This window comes from Salmo trutta, chromosome 6 (genome assembly GCF_901001165.1).
Source record: "Salmo trutta chromosome 6, fSalTru1.1, whole genome shotgun sequence".
NCBI classification, from domain to species: Eukaryota; Metazoa; Chordata; class Actinopteri; order Salmoniformes; family Salmonidae; genus Salmo; species Salmo trutta.
The window spans coordinates 17,868,158-17,890,369 of NC_042962.1; the positions used below are offsets into that span (position 1 = coordinate 17,868,158).

At 42.2% G+C, this 22,212-nt stretch overlaps 1 protein-coding gene across 2 annotated transcripts in view; it reads right to left on the reverse strand.

Annotated features, from left to right (window-relative positions):
• Window positions 1–7,539: 7,539 nt before the first annotated feature.
• Window positions 7,540–22,212, reverse strand: part of rheb (Ras homolog, mTORC1 binding) — a 38,396-nt gene continuing 23,723 nt past the window's right edge. For both annotated transcript variants that reach the window (XM_029755545.1, XM_029755544.1), the window contains 6 exons: window positions 19,411–19,478; window positions 18,977–19,059; window positions 15,195–15,251; window positions 15,045–15,092; window positions 8,634–8,715; window positions 7,540–8,135 (listed from right to left, as the gene is read on the reverse strand). In XM_029755545.1, the coding sequence (XP_029611405.1) occupies window positions 8,043–8,135; window positions 8,634–8,715; window positions 15,045–15,092; window positions 15,195–15,251; window positions 18,977–19,059; window positions 19,411–19,478 (431 nt within the window). In that variant the 3' untranslated portion in view covers window positions 7,540–8,042. The remainder of the gene's footprint in view (window positions 8,136–8,633; window positions 8,716–15,044; window positions 15,093–15,194; window positions 15,252–18,976; window positions 19,060–19,410; window positions 19,479–22,212) is intronic.

The window sequence follows — 22,212 nt, forward strand, 5'->3', positions numbered from 1 at the left end:
CTTTCTCTCTCTCTCTCTCCCTCTCTCGCTCAGCGCCCCATTAATTACATGGGGAATATAATGTCTGGAATGAACATTATGATGCATTACCATGACTCTACTTTAGACTGTTGACATGTAGCTCAGGGAGAATTGGATAGGTATAACCAATAAGGTAGAATCTCCTCCTTGCCCTCTAATAAGCTAGGTTTTAAAAAGGTTGAAAGGTTATGCGTGATGACGTAGAACACATGAAAATAACTTTTGCGGATATATTCCCATGTACCGAATAAAAAATACAAGTTAAATGGGTTTCCATCGCATTTTCAACTCTACTGATGGTTTGGTCACAAAAAATGTTGCATTATATAGCGAATGTGCCCACTTTGTTCATGGCACATGCTCTCTAGCCAACAGCTCAGTGTGGGTATAGCCTACATGATGAGATCATATTTTTATTTGTCAAACTGCAGCCAAGCATCGATCGTCATGTCACCAGAATACGACTCTCGATATTTATTGGAAAGAAGCATTAAGCTCATCATCGTGTCGTGTATTGATGTGACTGATATGACGTCACCACCACCCATTGTCGTGCCATTCATCTGCCGCCATCACCTCATGTTTCAGCATGATAATGCACGATGTTGCAAGGATCTGTACACAATTCCTGGAAGCTGAAAATGTCCCAGTTCTCCCATGGCCTGCATACTCACCAGATATGTTACCCATTGAGCATGTTCGGGTTGCTCTGGATCGACATGTACGACAGCGTGTTCCAGTTCCCGCCAATTTCCAGCAACTTCGCAAAGGCATTGAAGAGGAGTCGGACAACATTCCACAGGCCACAATCAACAGCCTGGTCAACTCTATACAAAGGAGATGTGTCGCGCTGCACGAGGCAAATGGTGGTCACACCAGATACTGACTGGTTTTCTGATTCATGACCCTACTTTTTTTAAGGTATCTGTGACCAATCCATAGATGAATTTAATTAATATATTTTAAATGGTTGCATGTCACATTTATATTTTTGTTCAGTGTAGATGAGACCGCATGGGAAATGCTGAAAGCCAAGGAAATCAGGTGCCGTTCATCACAGACTGATAAAAAGCTATATCCATACTCATCATTCGAGCCAATACCAGTGAAAAGGGTTTTCACATGCCAAATAAAGATAGGCAAGCGCAGCACATACACTGAGTTCACTGTGATACAGTTGAAGTCGGAAGTTTACATACACTTAGGTTGGAGTAATTAAAACTCGTTTTTCAACCACTCCACAAACGTCCAACAATTGTTTAGACAGTTTATTTCACTTATTCCACTTACTTATCACAATTCCAGTGGGTCAGAAGTTTACATACACTAAGTTGACTGTGCCTTTAAACAGCTTGGAAAATTCCAGAAAATGATGCCATGACTTTAGAAGCTTCTGATAGGCTAATCGACATCATTTGAGTCAGTTGGAGGTATACCTGTGGATGTATTTCAAGGCCTACCTTTAAACTCAGTGCCTCTTTGCTTGACATCATGGGAAAATAAAAATAAATCAGCCAAGACCTCAGAAAAACAATTGTAGACCTCCACAAGTCTGGTTCATCCTTGGGAGCAATTTCCAAACGCCTGAAGGTACCACGTTCATCTGTACAAACAATAGTACGCATGTATAAACACCATGGGACCATCATACCATTCAGGAAGGAGACGCATTCTGTCTCCTAGAGATTAACATACTTTGGTGCGAAAAGTGCAAATCAATCCCAGAACAACAGCAAAGGACCTTGTGAAGATGCTGGAGAAAACAGGTACAAAATTATCTATATCCACAGTAAAACGAGTCCTATATCGACATAACCTGAAAGACCGCTCAGCAAGGAAGAAGCCACTGCTCCAAAACAGCCATAAAAAAGCCAGACTACGGTGTGCAACTGCACATGGGGACAAAGATCGTACTTTTTGGAAAATTTCGTCTGGTCTGATGAAACAAAAATAGAACTGTTTTGCCTTAATTGTCACGGGTGTCGTAGGGTGTAGACCAAAACGCAGCGGGAAAATGTATACACATCTTTTTATTGAGGACAAAGAAGGAAAACCAAAACAAACACGTATACAAAAACACAACGATGATTAACAGTCCTGTAAGGCATGAAGCTATACACGGAAACAATTCCCACAATTCCCAAAACAAACACACTCCTAAATATAGGCAACGATAGACAGCTGCCTCCAATTGAAGGCCCCAATCCCCATTACCAAAACATAGAAATACAAACGCCTAGACAGAACATAGAAATAAACTAACATAGAACAATAACCAAAACCCTGGACTAATAAATCAAATACCCCTCTACATACACAACCACCACGAACCATATAAACTAAATACCCCCTCTACATGAACACATACACAAACACACCCTAAACCACATAAAACAAATACCCCCTGCTACGTCCTGACCAAACTATAAGAACAAATAACCCCTTTACTGGTCAGGATGTGACAATAATGACCATTGTTATGTTTGGAGGAAAAAGGGGGAGGCTTGCAAGCCGAAGATCACCATCCCAACCGTGAAGCACGGGGTGGCAGCATCATGTTGTGGGGGTGCTTTGCTGCAGGAGGGACTGATGCACTTCACAAAATAGATGGCATCACGAGGAAGGGAAATTATGTGAATATATTGAAGCAACGTCTCAAGACATCAGTCAGGAAGTTAAAGCTTGGTCGCAAATGGGTCTTTCAAATGGACAATGACCCCAAGCATACTTCCAAAGTTGGGAAGATGGTATAAGGACAACAAAGTCAAGGTATTGGTGTGTTAATCACAAAGCCCTGACCTCAATCCTGTAGAAAATTTGTGGGCAGAACTGAAAAAGTGTGTGCGAGCAAGGAGGCCTACAAACCTGACTCAGTTACACCAGCTCTGTCAGGAGGAATGGGCCAAAATTCACCCAACTTATTGTGGGAAGCTTGTGGAAGGCTACCCGAAACGTTCACCCACGTTAAACAATTTAAAGGCAATGCTACCAAATACTAATTGAGTGTATGTAAACTTCTGACCCACTGGGAATGTCATGAAAGAAATAAAAGCTGAAATAAATCATTATCTCTACTATTATTCTGACATTTCACAATCTTAAAATAGAGGGGTGATCCTAACTGACCTAAGACAGGGAATGTTTACTAGGATTAAATGTCAGGAATTGTGAAAAACTGAGTTTAAATGTATTTGGCTAAGGTGTATGTAAACTTACGACTTCAGCTGTATGTGGACCTGGAGAGCCGTTGCTAGGGAAAGAGACTGCCATTAAATTGGGTGTGCTAAAAGTGGGTGTGGACATAGCAGCAGTGACAGATGTAAAAGTGCAGATAAAACAGCAGTAGCCCAAGTTGTTTGAAGGGGTGGGAAAGCTAAACACAAACCAGATCAACTTACATGTAGATGGAAACATGACAACAGTAGCACAGGCTCTTAGGCGTGTACCATTCCACCTGAGAGGAGCTGTGGAGAAAATGATAGAGGAACTACAAAACATGGACTTAACGGAGAGAGTAGATGTTGCCACACCGTGGATGAATCCGGTAGCGGTGGTGCCAAAACCGGACGGAGACATAAGACTGTGTCTGGACATGAGACAAGCAAACACAGCAATCATACGTGGCATGTACCTAATCGCCAGAGTAGATTCACTTTTGCAAGGAATGAATGGGTCTGTCATGTTCAGTAAACTGGATCTTAATGGGGCTAACACCAGAGTCAAGCGGCATAACAACGTTTGCAGTGCATAGTGAGATATACAGGTATAAAAGACTCATATTCAGTATCAACATGAAATAACAACACTGGCTGGCACAGATGGGGTGAAGAACATATTGGATGACATCATTGTCCACGCCACGGATCAGGAGACCCATGACCAGTGGCTACATGCTGTCCTCAACAGGCTGAAGAGCTGTGGACTGACTCTCAACTCAGGTGAACATGGACAAGTTGGTGTTTATAGGCATGCTACTCTCACAGAAGGGCATCGGTCCTACAGCTGAGGGTGAGAGCAGCGGTCGAGTCCAGGGAGCCATCGGTCCCACAGCTGAGGGTGAGAGCAGCGGTCGAGTCCAGGGAGCCATCGGTCCCACAGCTGAGGGTGAGAGCAGCGGTCGAATCCAGGGAGCCTACGGTCCCACAGCTGAGGGTGAGAGCAGCGGTCGAGTCCAGGGAGCCATCGGTCCCACAGCTGAGGGTGAGAGCAGCGGTCGAGTCCAGGGAACCATCGGTCCCACAGCTGAGGGTGAGAGCAGCGGTCGAGTCCAGGGAGCCTACGGTCCCACAGCTGAGGGTGAGAGCAGCGGTCGAGTCCAGGGAGCCATCGGTCCCACAGCTGAGGGTGAGAGCAGCGGTTGAGTCCAGGGAGGGTGAGGCTGCATGAAAGGTTCGTCCCTTTCTAGTCTTCGGTAGGTTCATTCCCGGCTCTCTACACTCTCAGAGCCTCTGCAGAAGTTGACCAAGAAGGACACAACATTCCACTTCGGACAGGAACAGAAGACGACGTTTCAGACATTAAAAGAGAAACCTGGGAGCTGTGCTTGTGCAAGAACAACACAGAGCAATGGTTCCAGTCTGTTATGTGAGCAGGAGTCTGACAGAGTGTGAACGCAGATATTCACAGATTGAGCGTGATTGCATTGGTTTGGACTTGTGAAATGCACCAGCCGTATGTATACGGCAGGGAATTTGATTTAGTGACTGATCACAAGGCGTTAGAAGCTATTTACAGTCTTCACTCAAAGCCATGCACTCGCATCGAACAGTGGGCGCTGAGGCTCCAACCTTATGACTTTTGTGTTGTCCACATACCAGGGAAAAGCAACATCGCTGACCCTCTGTCTTGTCTACTCTGAGTGACTGCAGTGAAAGACTCACACACACATGGAGCAGAGGAGTATGTGAGATTTGTGGCTGTGAACGCAACTCTAAGTGCAATGACCACAAGGGAAGTGGAAGTGGAGGAAGCATTGGCTACAGATGATGCGCTAAGAGGGGTGAGAAATGCTATTCAGACTGGGTGTTAGGAGACATGCCACGCATATGCACCTATAGCAAATTAACTGTGTGTAATTGGACAGTTAGTCCTAAGGGGAAAAAACATTGTTTTGCCCCATGTAGCCTTAACTCACGAGGGACATTAGGGCATTGTAGGTACAAAACTTCTCAGGAGTAAAGTAGGGAGGCTGGGCAGGGACAAGGCCGCAGAGAGACATGTCAAGTCATGTCATGGTTGCCAGATTGTAGCATGACCAGACGTGCCAGAACCCGTGAGACCCACAGCGTTACCTGACGGGCCGTGGCAGGACGTCGCCACTGACCTATTGGGTCCACTACCAACAGGACACAGGTTTCTGTACAGGTAAAGAATACGTTTTGTGTATGTCAGGTTGACTGAAGTTTTTATCAAATTACAATGGGTGGGTCTAATCCTGGACGCTGATTGGTTAAAACCAACAATATATCATCCAAACACCGGCTTCTCAGCATTATCACTGAAGTAAAGGGGGGTGTGTGTCGTGTATTGATGTGACGTACTGATATGACGTCACCACATCAGTAAACAATGCGGAGGTCTTGTTACACCGACAGTCTTGGAGTAAAGACATGTTGAAGTTTACCTCTGAGTCCGGTTGATCCAATTCAGAGTAATAACCTAATTTAGCACAAGTTGCAAGTGTAGGATTGGACACAGTGCACTTTCACCACCCTGTGCCGTTCATTAGGAAAAACGAGAATGTATGCAGCAACCTTAGAATAACTGCTCAAACTCCCAGTTTTACTTCTGTATGCGTTTGTTTAATGTCGAACGAACAAATGATCTGTAAGGCATTTATAAAACTGTACTGAATGTTTGTGTTTCCATCGCAGCTGTTGTGATTTGTTTTTATATATAGTATAACTTTAGAAAAAAAACAGTGGGCAGGATTTTTTGGCCATGTTAGATCCATTCCTTTTTGATCTCCCCAAGTACCTAGAGCAGGAATGGGAAACAACCTTTTGTAGGCCCGCGGACCAATAAAAAAAATATATACACTACTGTTCAAAAGTTTGGGGTCACTTAGAAATGTCCTTGTTTTTAAAAGAAAATCACATTTTTTGTCCATTGAATAACATCAAATTGATCAGAAATACAGTGTAGACATGGTTAATGTTGTAAATGACTATTGTAGCTGGAAACGGCTGATTCTTTAATGGAATATCCTGCCTACTGTCTGTAAGCTGTTAGTGTCTTAACGACCGTTCCACAGGTGCATGTCCATTGTTTATGGTTCATTGAACAAGCATGGGAAACAGTGTTTAAACCCTTTACAATGAAGATATGTGAAGTTATTTGTAATTTTTATGAATTATCTTTGAAAGACAGGGACCTGAAAAAGCAGCGTTTCTTTTTTTGCTGAGTTTATTTAATGAAGCTGCCAGTTGAGGACTTGTGAGGCATCCGTTTCTCAAACTAGACACTAATGTACTTGTCCTCTTGCTCAGTTGTGCACCGGGGCCTCCCAATCCTCTTTCTATTCCGGTTAGAGCCAGTTTGCGCTGTTCTGTGAAGGGAGTAGTACACAGCGTTGTACAAGATCTTCAGTTTCTTGGCAATTTCTCACATGGAATAGCCGTCATTTCTCAGAGCAAGAATAGACTGACGAGTTCAGAAGAAAGTTCTTTGTTTCTGGCCATTTTGAGCCTGTAATCGAATCCACAAATGCTGATGCTACAGATACACAACTAGTCTAAATAAGGCCAGTTTTATTGCTTCTTTAATCAGGACAACAGTTTTCAGCTGTGCTAACATAATTGCGAAAGGGTTTTCTAATGATCAATTAGCCTTTTAAAATGATAAACATGGATTCGCTAACACAACGTGCCATTGGAACACAGGAATGATGGTTGCTGATAATGTAGATGTTCCATTAAAAATCAGCCGTTTCCAGCTACAATAGTAATTTACAACATTAACAATGTCTACACTGTATTTCTGATCAATTTGATGTTATTCAATGGACAAAAAATGTGATTTTCTTTTAAAAACAAGGACATTTCTAAGTGACCCTGAACTTTTGAACGGTAGTGTATATATTTATTTTTTTGCGGGTGTTTGGGGTTGTTTCTAGACAAGCCTCTGTCTCCCACAATGAAAAACCATCTCCAACTGGCTAATAGAGTGGAATATAATGAGTAGTAGATCTCTCGTGGACACATTATTCCAACCCACCAGGTTTCCATTTCTCCTTGGTAACGTTAATTATCACCCCCCCTCTGAGAGCTGGCGTGAGTGAATGTGTGGAGCAGTGTGATGGCACATACTGTTTCCCTGACTGAGTGGCAATATCAGCCTTTTGACAGGTTCTGAGGTAGAGGAGCCAACTGGAAGTAGAATACTGACTCCCTTATCTCTGGTAAGGGAAAAGATACATTATATAATTCATATAGTATATGATATATCAAAACACTCATGTGTATTCTGATAATTTGTATAAAACAAAAAAGCACATTTTGAGAAATCAGAAAATCAAACTCTAGTGAAACAATATGCTGATTTAATGATTACAATCAAAAAACAGAATCAACATTCACTAGACTAGCAAATGAATGCTGGCCAACTGTAGTGGCCATAATAATAACATTTTAAGAAATACAATATACAAACTTTTCAAGGGGAAGGGAGGGGCAGGGAGATCAGGTAGAAAAGAGATTACAGGCTTTAAATGAGGAGTAGTAAGGCTAGATATTTCACCACGTTTGGTTTCTCAGAAAAAGGGGAAGTCGGGGAGAGCAAGACGGGTGTACCCTAAGCTGGGATCGATTGTTACTCTTAAATGTCGAAGTCTTCGTCTGTCCTTCTGGAATTGAAAAAATTAATTTAGAAAAGAAAAAGAAAAAAGACAAGATGTTTCTCGAGGGAGGAAAACAGGCAGTTAGCCACTTCAAGTAGAGGGATTTCCCAGTGTCCAGTGCTGTAGTTGGGGATGGGGTGGGGGGGACGGTGTTCGAGGGCCTGGGGGGGCCGGGGAAGGAGGGTTACATCAGGGAGCAGGATGTCCTGCCCTGGGGGGCTCCCCCCTCCATCTTCTCCGCCTCCAGGATGGTCCTCTTGAACACCTCCACCGCTGTCTGACTCACACAGGAAAAAGGAAGTCAGAGGGAGGAAATGTCATATCACAACAACAGGGCTGTGCAGATGGGTGTTTTGTCTGCTCTGTGCTTGCAAATGCTACAATCTAGTGTAAACCAAAGTGACAGATTAATTATTATTGCTAGGGTAGAAAGTAGGAAATCCAAACATTCTAGATGACGAGAGGAATATTTGATACAAACACTATTTTGATATCATCAACACAGTAGCATTGACCAATGGATCCAACATGCCTCGTGGTACAATAGGGAAATAGCAACAATTCTGTTGAATGATGCATTGATGCGTCCAGGCCATGTTGGCACCAAATGTTCCTTTAGATTACTCTTCCAATTTAAATTCAAACTAGACTGTAATTGCCTTGGAACATTCTGTGCCAAGATGGCACCCATTGCAATACTAGATGTCAAAACAGAGTTGGCCAAACTATATATCTATCTGGGAGTGGTTGGTGTCATCATCATCATCATCATCACCTGGTTCTCTTTAGCGGAGGACTCCATGAATGCTGCGTTCCATGAGTCAGCCAGCGCTTTGCCTTCTTCACAACTGATTACACTGAGGAGAGGAAAAAACATATCACATTGACTACAATTAGCTTGTAACAGCAGCACAGCCTATACCCACAGTTCCTGGTTGTACTGAGAGGAACCGAATATTACAGTGAACACCATTTATTGTAACACAACAGCCTATAACCACATGTGGGAGCATTAGCTATAGGAGGGTAAGGCGCTAATGGAGAAACTGATCTGTGGTCACTCTCCCTATACTGTCCCAGGCATTCACTACACCATCTCTCCCCCATGTTTTTTTACACTAGCCTGATCCAAGATCGGTTTGTCCTGTATAGTCAACTCCTATGGTTGCAGCCCAAACAGACCTGGGACCAGGTTAGATAGTATTGCGATGCTAAGATACCACCCCCCCCCCCCAACTGCATCGCATGAGTCTTTTTCAGCCGAGCCAAAATCTATAGGCTTTATAGCCTAGTGGTGTATCTGCTGACTGGTGTAACTGTACTACAGCACTCTGCATCCCTAACACTCACTCCTGGGATTTAATAGCCTGGAGTTATTGATTCATCCTAAGGTTCAGCCGGTTCCTCACTTCGCCCCGGCGCAAGCCTTTCCCAGCCCTTGTTTAATGAGATCTGTCGACACACATCTGTCTACACACACACACACACACACACACACACACAAATAAGATAATGCAGTTAGAAGAATAAGGGTGATATACTGTACTGTTTAGCCGTAAACAATACAATGTAAACAATACAATGTATATTACATTGTATATAGCTAGTCTCTAGTCTATTTCAGGGTGGGATGATAGTTTGGGAGGTATGCTTTACTATGGAGAAGTCATTAGGAGAGAGAGAAAGAGATACATTGAAAAAAAATTGAGAAAGAGAGCAAGAGAGAGAAAGAGAGAGAAAGAGAGAGAAAGAAAGGGGAAGTGATCAGTAATGCCTTGATTACTTTAGTTGGCTAATAGAATTCCAGCTGGCCCCAGGGCTACTATGCTCCTGTGTGTCTGTGTTTGTACTCACTCCACACTGAGAAGCATATGAATCCCTTCAACACTCCTTACAGCGTGCACATCATCATAATGGGGCCAGAGTGTGTGCATGCGTGGGTTGATGTGTGCATGTGTAAGTGTGTGTGTGGAAGGGATGTCAGAGTAGCTGTCACTACTTCCCACTATGAGCTGGCTGTGCTACATTTCCTGTTTATTCTGGGAATGATAGAGGAGGCAGGAGGAACGATGGATGAAAAAGAAGGAGGGAGGAGGAACGAGGGAGAGCTATGAGTGAGTGACCCATTTTCAGAAGTGTGTTGAGCAAGCAGAGTGCACTGTACAGGCCTGGTAAGAAATGACACACAGGGGAAGTGGATCATGTCAGTTAGCAAGCTAACAATGTGCATTATATATAACAAGCTGAAAAAAAACAACAATCGGGATTATTTTTTTTAACCTAAAAACTGACTTTCTCAAATCATCCTACAGAGGTTCATCCAGTTCAGAAATTTGATTTCTATACAAGGTCGGAAAGAGCAGATTGTAAGGTTTCTAAAGCAAACAAACTCAAAAAAATAAGGACATGGTCTCTGTTTAAAAATACCACTTTTTGAAGAATAACTGCGGTTCCACACATTCCTCGGACACTCAAATTGTTTGGGAAAAATATTTATATTTTATTCTGTTATATTCCATTCCATTCTTAGTATAACATATTTACATTTGTATTTTTTTTTATTTAACGAGGCAAGTCAATTAAGAACAAATTCTTATTTACAATGACGGCCTACCCCGGACAATGCTGGGCCAATTGTGCACTGCCCTATGGGACTCCCAATCACAGCCGGTTGTGATACAGCCTGGAATCGAACCAGAGTCTGTAGTGATATATTTGTGTTGAATGTGATCAGGGCAGGGGAATGTAAGTTTGTCTTGTCTGTTTAACCCCCTAGAGTCTATGTCCACACCCGCGCGGATCTCTAATTAACATAATCATAAAAAATAAAAAAAAATAAAAAAATTGCCAACAAAATCTGTCTGTTTACGCTATATATACTGCTCAAAACAATAAAGGGAACACTTAAACAACACAATGTAACTCCAAGTCAATCACACTTCAGTGAAATCAAACTGTCCACTTAGGAAGCAACACTGATTGACAATAAATTTCACATGCTGTTGTGCAAATGGAATAGACAACAGGTGGAAATTATAGGCAATAAGCAAGACACCCCCAATAAAGGAGTGGTTCTGCAGGTGGAGACCACAGACCACTTCTCAGTTCCTATGCTTCCTGGCTGAAGTTTTGGTCAATTTTGAATGCTGGCGGTGCTTTCACTCTAGTGGTAGCATGAGACGGAGTCTACAACCCACACAAGTGGCTCAGGTAGTTCAGCTCATCCAGGATGGCACATCAATGCGAGCTGTGGCAAGAAGGTTTGCTGTGTCTGTCAGCGTAGTGTCCAGAGCATGGAGGCGCTACCAGGAGACAGGCCAGCACATCAGGAGACGTGGAGGAGGCCGTAGGAGGGCAACAACCCAGCAGCAGGACCGCTACCTCCGCCTTTGTGCAAGGAGGAGCACTGCCAGAGCCCTGCAAAATGACCTCCAGCAGGCCACAAATGTGCATGTGTCTGCTCAAACGGTCAGAAACAGACTCCATGAGGGTGGTATGAGGGCCCGACGTCCACAGGTGGGGGTTGTGCTTACAGCCCAACACCGTGCAGGACGTTTGGCATTTGCCAGAGAACACCAAGATTGGCAAATTCGCCACTGGCGCCCTGTGCTCTTCACACATGAAAGCAGGTTCACACTGAGCACGTGACAGACATGACAGTCTGGAGACGCCGTGGAGAACGTTCTGCTGCCTGCAACATCCTCCAGCATGACCGGTTTGGCGGTGGGTCAGTCATGGTGTGGGGTGGCATTTCTTAGGGGGGCCGCACAGCCCTCCATGTGCTCGCCAGAGGTAGCCTGACTGCCATTAGGTACCGAGATGAGATCCTCAGACCCCTTGTGAGACCATATGCTGGTGCGGTTGGCCCTGGGTTCCTCCTAATGCAAGACAATGCTAGACCTCATGTGGCTGGAGTGTGTCAGCAGTTCCTGCAAGAGGAAGGCATTGATGCTATGGACTGGCCCGCCCGTTCCCCAGACCTGAATCCAATTGAGCACATCTGGGACATCATGTCTCGCTCCATCCACCAATGCCACATTGCACCACAGACTGTCCAGGAGTTGGCGGATGCTTTAGTCCAGGTCTGGGAGGAGATCCCTCAGGAGAACATCCGCCACCTCATCAGGAGCATGCCCAGGCGTTGTAGGGAGGTCATACAGGCACGTGGAGGCCACACACACTACTGAGCCTCATTTTGACTTGTTTTAAGGACATTACATCAAAGTTGGATCAGCCTGTAGTGTGGTTTTCCACTTTAATTTTGAGTGTGACTCCAAATCCAGACCTCCATGGGTTGATAAATTGGATTTCCATTGATTATTTTTGTGTGATTTTGTTGTCAGCACATTCAACTATGTAAAGAAAAAAGTATTTAATAAATTATTTCTTTCATTCAGATCTAGGATGTGTTGTTTAAGTGTTCCCTTTATTTTTTAAGCAGTATATATATATATATTTTTTTCTTTTCTTTTTTGCATGGGCTGTGTCTGCATCTGCGCTGGAAGGTGGCTGAGCTACAGCGGTGTTCGCCAGACTATGAGACGTCCTGAAAACCGGTCTTCTCACAAAAACATCTGTAGCGTCCGAACGGTTTGGCCTAGAAACTATGACCAATCTATGGAAAGATGAGACTCTAACGAACACGTACAGTACATGTCGGCTGTTGCTCTAGGACACCCACAAGCCTCACAAGACTGGTCTGAAGATAGTGGAAGTACATATGGATGTAGTTTAGTGCCCAACATGATTTTGTTTATATGGATAAAAAAAAAAAATAATAATTTCCTGATCTTTTTTATATCTCTCAGATTATATCTCTCAAACAAACTTCCTTTTGATTTCTTTTTAACCATCTGTTTTTCCATGTATAAATCTATTATTCAATGTGTTTCTATCGGCTAATAGCAGTAAGGCCAAATTCAATGTTTCATCAAATATTTGTTTACATTTTTGGGGGGTAACACTTTACTTGACGCCCAGTGTAATAACAAATAATGACACGGCCATTACCATGTCATAATGGCATAACAGCTTATATAACTTGTCATAGCCTGCCATAATATGGTCATAACACTCATGACCCATATTATTTACTACATATATTGACAGGAACGAACTGCAAGAATCACTGAAGCTGGAGACTCATATCTCCCTCACTAACTTTAAGCACCAGCTGTCAGAGCAGCTCACAGATCACTGCACCTGTACATAGCCCATCTGTAAATAGCCCATCCAACTACCTCATCCCCATACTGTTATTTATTTATTTTGTTCCTTTGCACCCCAGTATCTCTACTTGCACATTCATCTTCTGCACATCTATCACTCCAGTGATTAATTGCTAAATTGTAATTATTTCACCACTATGGCCTATTTATTGCCTTACCTCCCTTATCTTACCTCATTTGCACACACTGTATATAGACTTTTTTCTATTGTTATTATATGTTTGTTTATTCCATGTGTAACTCTGTGTTGTTGTTTGTGTCGCACTGCTTTGCTTTATCTTGGCCAGGTCGCAGTTGTAAATGAGAACTTGTTCTCAACTGGCCTACCTGGTTAAATAAAGGTGAAATTAAAAAAAAAAAAAAAAAATATTGCGTTATTTTATGTCTGGTTATGACACCTACATAACAGTGTCAAAACCCACATTTATTCAAATTCCTTTTTTCCCTGCCAAGTTTCCTTTCATTTGAAAGTTTGTTTCTTAAATCCGTTGTTGTTGTAATGAATTATTTACAGTCATGTTTTTTTCATCATATTTTAAATAACTCATGAAGCATTATGACCATCCTGTGTCACTTTATTTGGACAAGGAAAATACACTATGTCACTGTCAAGAAGTATTATGACCATCATAATCATATAAGCCACTTAGGCCTGTCACATACATGCCCTTATGTCAGTTATCAGTCACAAAGAGGGTGTCTTGTCCTGCTCCTGAAATCTGCTCCTGCATTCACCCCAGTCATCAGCAACAGAGCATTGAGGTATGTAGGTGCATGTCTGACATCGATCATTTACAATTATAATTTAATATGGTCAATAACATTTAAAAATATATAACATAAACATACTGTTGAGACGTAGGCTATGATGTAATGGAATGTTCTGCCTTGTGTGGTAGGTTATGACACCCTTATGTAGGTGTCATAACCAGCCATAAAATAACTACTGTGGTAGGTTTTGTGGATTTTTACACTCCTATGTAGGTGTCATAACCAGCTATACAATAACACAATATATGTCACAACAGGGTAAAATATAAGTGTCATGACAGTGTTGTGATCATATTATAACAGGTTCTGACAAGTTACGTCTGCTGTTATGACATGGTTATGACGCTAGGTGTCAAGTAAAGTGATACCTTTTATTTTAGATACCTAAAACGGTCCTAAAATTCCAAATCAAATAGTTAAATGATCCTTGGTATGACCATCTTAAAACAATTCCATATAGCTTAGTAGAACCCCCCCCCCCTATTGATTTAATTTGCATGGCGTATATTCAAAGGATAGAAATTTATAAAAAGACACCCAACCAAATCTGCACACCCCCACTCCCACCCGTCAGCAGTGCTGACTGCACAACTGGATGCAAGGCATACAGTATGCCGGTAAAAATGGGGTCATATAAACATTGCCCGATTAATTGTTTATTTTTTACAGATAACATACCGTAAATTCTGTCTGAAATAGGTATAACTAACGTCACTCTGACCCAAACACACAGCAGACCGACCTGACCCTGCATTCTTTAAAACAGAGCCAGAGCCAAAGACAGCTGAGAGCAGACTGGACCAGTTTCCCAGCCTCGCGTCAAGGTCTAAACAGGCCAGGAGTCTAAAAAAGAGACAGGACTACCAGGGAAATGGCATATACATTTTCCCTCCACGCCAAAGATGGCAAGATGTGGGGATTTTATGACAAGACCTATAAAACTCCAGCAGATCAAGTCCTAAAGGTTTATTCCAGCCCCCCACCCTCTGTTGGAGCAATATACTTTCTCTCTATTTGGTCCTGTCTGTGAACTAAATGTCTTTGAACAGGTCTCCACGGACTCATACAAACATAACGACAGACCGTAAGAACATTAAATCCCAGTTAAATCTAATTTAAAGCTGAAAATGGAATAAACTATCTGGTTCCTCTGAGAAGACCATCGGTGTGTGTGTGGCATACAGTACCGTTCCATGTGTAGATCTTTCTTGTTTCCGACCAACATGATGGGTACTCTGCAGAAGACAAAAGGAAGTCCTGTTAGTCAAATTAATCAGGAAGTGAAACACTAGATATTCAGATTGAAATGTTTACAGACAAGAGAAAAAGGTACTTACTGTACTTTACCAACCATATCCAATAATTTTTCGTGGATAACTTTTATTACTTCAAAACTGCAGGAAAAAAAAGGTAATTCAAACCTCTATTAACAGCCAAAGTAACAAGAAAGTGAAAACATTCAACAAAGTGCTAGTGTACTGTAGACAAGATAAGTATCAACACAACAATCAATTCTCAAAAAAAATCTTCCAAAGGTAAATACGTAGAAGACTTGAAGACTCTCACTTGTACTTAAATGCATCCTTTATGGGAGAAAAGCTTGACATTGTCTACGTCGAACCATGTTAAAAACCATGTCAATAATCCATGTCAAATGGCTGCATTCTCCTATCCCGGCCGCTCCGTGTGTGATGAATACATTAACGAACGTTGCCTAACAAAGACGGTTGCGGTCGACCCATTGCTTGAATCTGTATGAGATGGGCTACTAAGCATATCAAATCTTTCCCGAGAAAAACCATCAATGCTGCTGTACTTAATGTGCATTTTCCATTGCTTGTTAGTTGCCTTGCCGACATCCAGTTGAGAAAGGTCGTTTCATCTGTGCCATAGGTTGTAATATAGAGGCCTACTGTATATAATACAGACAGGCCTGATGCATGGTTTGAGACGCAATTTAAATAACGAATGTTGAGCCCCGGGCTGGTCAGTAGAAATGAATAAATCAATGGAGACATTAAGTCAACTTGACAGCATTAACTGGCCAGTGGAAAGTAAAGAGATGTAATGGGATGTGGTTAGGAACAGCTTTCTCCAGGGAAAGTCTCCCGAGGCCCGCTCCCATGGCAACTACCATAGGACCCAGGGGGATTTAGGATTAAACACACTCTCTAGCCTAGACTACAGTATGATGGTCTTACACAGGACAAAGAGTTTGACACAGTATGAATCCTGTTGTCATTTAAGATGTCTGAAGTGTGGAGGCATTACAGGAGAGAAAGTGCAGCTTTGATGCACTTCTATATTTAAAGGGGAATAACGGACATTTCGAAAGTGTCTATGTTCCTAAACAACTCTGATTCGTTCAGGGATAGCGAGGTCAAGCAAGAGCGAGAGCTGCGTCACAGGGTTATACAGCCCCCCCCCCCCCACTCACTGCACCGCGAGATAGAACTTTGTGGAATAACGTAAATCTACAAAAAAATATAAACATTCTGTCACAACTAAAATACAACAATCGGGAAGTCCAATCGATTGTGAGATATAGCATATACATTTTATGTGATAAATGTGGGTCGCGGGTTCACAACTGTACCTTTTCTGAGATCTCTGCCAAGCAAAGAATTTTGTAATATATTGTGCAATAAGCTATAAGGCTTTTGCAAGTTGGGAGTTCATCCTGGTTCAAGTCCCGTGCACGAAACGCATAACGAGCTGGAGAAATGTACAGTGCATTCGGAAAGTATTCAGCCCCCTTCCCTTTTTCCACATTCTGTTGCCTTACAGCCTTATTCTAAAATATATTTATATATATTTTCCAACAGGAGAACGACCCTAAGCACACAGCCAAGGCAACGCAGGAGTGGCTTCGGGACAAGTCTCTGAATGTCCTTAAGTGGCCCAGCCAGAGCCCGGACTTGAACCCGATCGAACATTTCTGGAGAGACTTGAAAATAGCTGTGCAGCGACGACCCCCATCCAACCTGACAGAGCTTGAGAGGATCTGCAGAGAAGAATGGAAGAAACTCCCCAAATACAGGTGTGCCAAGCTTGTAGTGTCATACCCAAGAAGACTCAAGGCTGTAATCGCTGCCAAAGGGGCTTCAACAAAGTACTGAGTAAAGGGTCTGAATACTTATGTAAATGTGGTATTTCCGTTTGTATTTTTAATACATTTGCAAAAATGTCTAGAAGCCTGATTTGCTTTGTCATTATGGGGTATTGTGTGTAAATTGATGAGGGGAAAAAAACAATGTAATCAATTTTAGAATGTCTGTAACGTAACAAAATGTGGAAAAGGTAAAGGGGTCTGAATACTTTCTGAATGTACTGTATACTGAAGCAAAGTTTCACCCACATTTCAGATAAGAAAATATCCGCCTACCTTTATCATGTCAACCATCCATCCAATTTAAATAATTCCATGTGTCCGCCTTTTGTCTTTATAAACTTTCACATAGTCTGTTCCATGGTATGGGGTAATCCAATGAGCAACACTGCAGCTGTTGATTGCAGCGATCATAATTCATCACGTATGCTATATATAATCAATACATGACTTTTTCAAGGAGTAGGGTATTTGATGCAAGAGTATTTGATGCAAACATAGGCTATAAGAATACTTTTCCATTTGATCAAATCTGCCTACATTATAACATTCTCTTGCATGCTCGAGGAAGGCAATTTGGCCCTGGCTTGAAAATGAAGTCCCCTGTATAATTTAGTAAATGATTGTCATTCTTCTACGGATTTGAACATGTAAATGTAGGTTAATAATACTTTGACAGTGAGCATATATCACATTTCAATAGACGCACGCATCAGTGTCTATTATATCTGCAACAGAAATTATTTCACAAGGATATGTTTGCTGTCAGCTGGCTATTGTAGGAAAGTTACAATCCAATTCTACATTTGCATAAATTTGCCTTATAACCCATATGTGTCATCCTATGAATTTCACATTATGTTGCACACTCACAAGTCTTTCCCTCTCATTTTAGTAGATACTGTATATTTTCCTGTAATGATCTGATCACACATGCAACGAGGGATGTAGCCTACAGTCAGAGAGGGAAGATGGACAATGTTGATTGGCAGGTGAAATTATGTCCAATGGGGTTGCAATGTAAAAGTGGGAGGCGGGATTAGGTTGGCTCCTTTCCTCCTTGCTTGGTTGAGATCTCAGAAACTGTCATATTGTGAACCCGCGACCCAAATTGATCACATATAATGTGTATGCCACATCTCACAATCGATTGGACTTCCCAAATGTAGTATTTTTGCTGTGACAGAACGTTGAGATTATTTGTAGATTTGAGTTATTCCACAAAGTTCTATTTAAAACTACAGTGAGTGGGGGTGGGGGGGCTGTATAACCCTGTGAAGTAGCTCTCGCTCTACCTCGCCCTCCCTAAGTGAGAAAGGTGCACACTTTGACAAGACAGCCCAGGGGTTAGGAACATAGACACATTTTCAAAATTTGCCGTTATTCCCCTTTAAATCTGACCAAATTTCTACTGCTGCGCCCAGGAGAACTTTTCCACTTTTTCATTCTCATATTAATATAGCGAGAGGGAACGAGTGAGAGAGGGAGAGAAAAGGAACAAGGGAATAATTGAGTGATGGATGGAGTGAGGCGAGAGAGTTGGATGGAGAGAAATGCCGGTGCGAGGAAGAGAGAATAAATGGTGTGGTTAAGAGAGAGGAGAGAGGAGGAGAGGAGAGAGGAGGAGAGAGAGAGAGGAGAGCGAGATAGATGGAGTCATTTTATTTAAATCTCCAGCTGATATGGAGGCAAGTTAGCACACACACGCCTGCATGCGCAAACACACACACTACATTTATTTTAGCTACGCATGAATACCTGTTCTGTACTACAACATACAGGAGCCCTGTTCTATAGAATAGCATAGACAGACAGACAGACATATAATGCACAGATCAATAATAGCATCAATGAAATTCATGCCTTTTACTAGAGAGAGAAATACTACATAGATTCAGAGAAACCTTGAGCGGCTAGATCTCTCAGGGATGAATCCACATGGGTTAATTTTGCAGTAACAATGCCTTAGCAGCAGTGTGAAGGAAGGAGAGGGCGAGCGGAGCTACCCACCTTTTATTCGAAGTGACAGAATACACCAAAATGTAGCCGTTGATGTCTATGGAGTACGTCTGTGGGAAAATGGAGTATTCATCCTGCCGAGAGTGGAACATCACAAAGATAAAGTAGATGTTCTATGAGAGTAAAAATCGAGGTAAAAAAAACAAGACAGTGTAATAATTCCATGTGGAAGCGTTCGAAAATAAACAAATTCATGGGACCAGCGCCGTTGATAACTACTAGCGCCGTTGCTAACTAGCAACCTCGTTGTCTTAACCTTGTAATCTTCAACCTAGGTAAAAATTAGGAAATTTAATCTACACCTGGTGTTAAAAATAGCTTTTCTGCCAATTACATTAGAGCTCACATAATGTAGTGGCCCACTGGCAGTCTGACCACAACATTCTGATATGCGAGTGATCTCTCTACTGGTACGAAGGACTCACCTGTCCGGCTGTGTCCACCAACTGCAGGAGGTACTCTTGACCATTCACTGTGATCATCTTTGTAAATGCTGAGGAAAGAGAAAGGTAGATAACTAAAATACTGCACTTGGGAGTTCCTAAGTCATTCTACCCATCTACAGTCCTGTCAAGAGATTGTGGAAAACATAGCCTAGAGCACAGTAGCTCATTCATTACCCTGATCTTACACACATTTACATTACAACTCGGTTGGGATATAGAATGACTCTTTGGTACTCATGCCAGACAACTATATATTAGGACGTCACTCATTTTTGAGACTGAGCTAGAATTAGCAGACAATTAGCAACAAAGAACACCTCCTTCATCACAATTAAAGAGGCCATTTCTCTACGTCGCTTTGAGTGAGCTCACCACAAGTCAGTTAGTGAAGCAGAGAGAGGGACAAGTGGGGCAACATTTCATGTGGCGCTGAGATGTCAGAACACAGGAAAGTGATGTATGTAATGGACTAGAATAGGCAGGACTGGGACTGAGACAGATTCTGATTGGGCTGTTACTCTGGGTGACAGTGGAGCTGTGTGTGTGTGGCAGGTGGGCTGGGACATCAAATGAACCGAGGGGGTTTGCTGCAGTTGCTTATTTAAGCACGACACACACACACACACACACACACACACACACACACACACACACACACACACACACACACACACACACACACACACACGCACACGCACACACGCACAGCAGGAAAGCCAGCCAAATCCACATCGCTATTGTAGTATAGTAGAATCATGTTTGTAGCACAATTTATTATGGTAATCGTTCTACGTTCCTGGGCTTAGAGAAGCAGCAGAGGCGGAACAAGCTTTTCATTCAGAAAAAAATAAGCCCTGGCCGGCTAAAAATAACTGAACGTTCCCTTCACCGGGGGCTGCATGGATGGAAGCTTCCCGTGCTTAGGCACTGTAGATACAGTATTCAGTTACACACACACACACACACACAAATGTAACCTAGGACTTTGTGAAGCTACTGTACCATACAATCAATTGTGTTCTCCATGCTAACAAAGGGAGCAATGCCATACCAAAAATGTGTATCATGATTAGGGCTGTGGCGGTCATAAAATGTTGTCAGCCGGTGATTGTCAAGCAAATAACTGTCGGTCTCACGGTAATTGACTGTTAATTAACATAAACACATTTAGCATCTTCTGGCTTCCACACAGACTTTTTTAAAATGGCTTATAGGCTAAGAAATTCTACACCTTCACAATAAATCCATTATTTATTTTAGACAGGTCTAAAGAAGGATGATATGAAGAAAATGTAGTCTATTTCAGAAGAACAGAATACTAAGTTATCCTTATGTTAGTGTCACGACTTCCGAAGTCGGTCCCTCTCCTTGTTCGGGCGGCGTTCGACGTCACCGGCCTTCTAGCCATCGCCGATCCACTTTTAATTTTCCATTTGTTTTGTCTTTGTCTTACACACCTGGTTACAATTCCCCAATTACGTGTTCATTATTTAACCCTCTGTTCCCCCATGTTTGTTTGTGAGTGATTGTTTGTTGTAATTACGGTCCGTATTGTGGGCTAGGTTTATTCGTCTTGTATATCTTGAGTAAAATGACATGTATTACTCATCTCTGCTGTCCTGTGCCTGACTCCTCTGCACCAGCTACACCCAGACTTATTACAGTTAGGTCCTGATGAGGCTATGCCAAATGGCTGTGGGCTACAATAGTTCAATTAACAGACAAGATTTGCTTATAATTCCGTGGCATTATTTTATAGTATGAAGAATACAATTGAACAAAGCTGAATAAAATATAAATATTTTCTCCAAACGATTTGAGGGAGTGCGCACATGCGGCTATTCTGTGTTGCGCGGTTAACAAAGAAATAGGTACTCCTATATGCTTAATTTAGAGTTATTAATGTAACTTTAGTTGTTCTACAAACGTTGGGCTATATGCTTGGATTTTTAATACATTGTAAGGCTGCATGATGCGTCTCTAATGATGATTTGTAAAAAGTTGATTGAAAGGCATGATCTCTGCTTTGTTTTTTGCGCAGGCTGTACACACTCCAATAGTCTCTCATTTACAATTTGACAAACACTTGATAATGCCTCGAATTTCATGGCGGCATCCCCTTTGTGGCCGTAATGCACCCTAAACAAATCCATGCCTTTTGCGTCCCGGAGTGCTGCGTTGTGCCCTTCTCCCTGAGCGTGCTGCGCAATCCGAAGTGTCTCTCACTCACACAGCTCTCCGTCACATGATCGTGATTGGGTTTTTCATCACAGGCTACAAGTGAAGACAGACACAGCAGGGACGCAACTGCGCGAGTACTTATCCAATTCCGAGGTGCATATTGAAGTTATTGGATGAACTGTCCACATTTACTTTTCGTCAGCCAACAAGATGAATAGGCCTCACAAACAGCAAAAGCACTAGCCTATGTAAATCTACTATCCCCCATAGTACAAAAGTTGACCTATTCTATGTGATAAATAAATATTCCAAACAGTCTGGGACAGTTGTGGGATGCGATAGATTAAAAATTAATACAACAAATAGCATCAAAAAACGTTTTTAAGCAATGTGGCTGACGCAACAGATCAGAACGTTAGGCTTAAAATGTTGATAAACTATTAAGATATTTCTTTACATTATAAGCGCAGCAATGCACAAATGGTAGTAGGCTATAAGCGCGAATGTTCCATTAGTGGAAAACACCATTATCAAAAGTGACCACAAATGTAATTATGCATGTAATCCTTTTATTATAAAAGGTGCATCTTTATGGTGAAA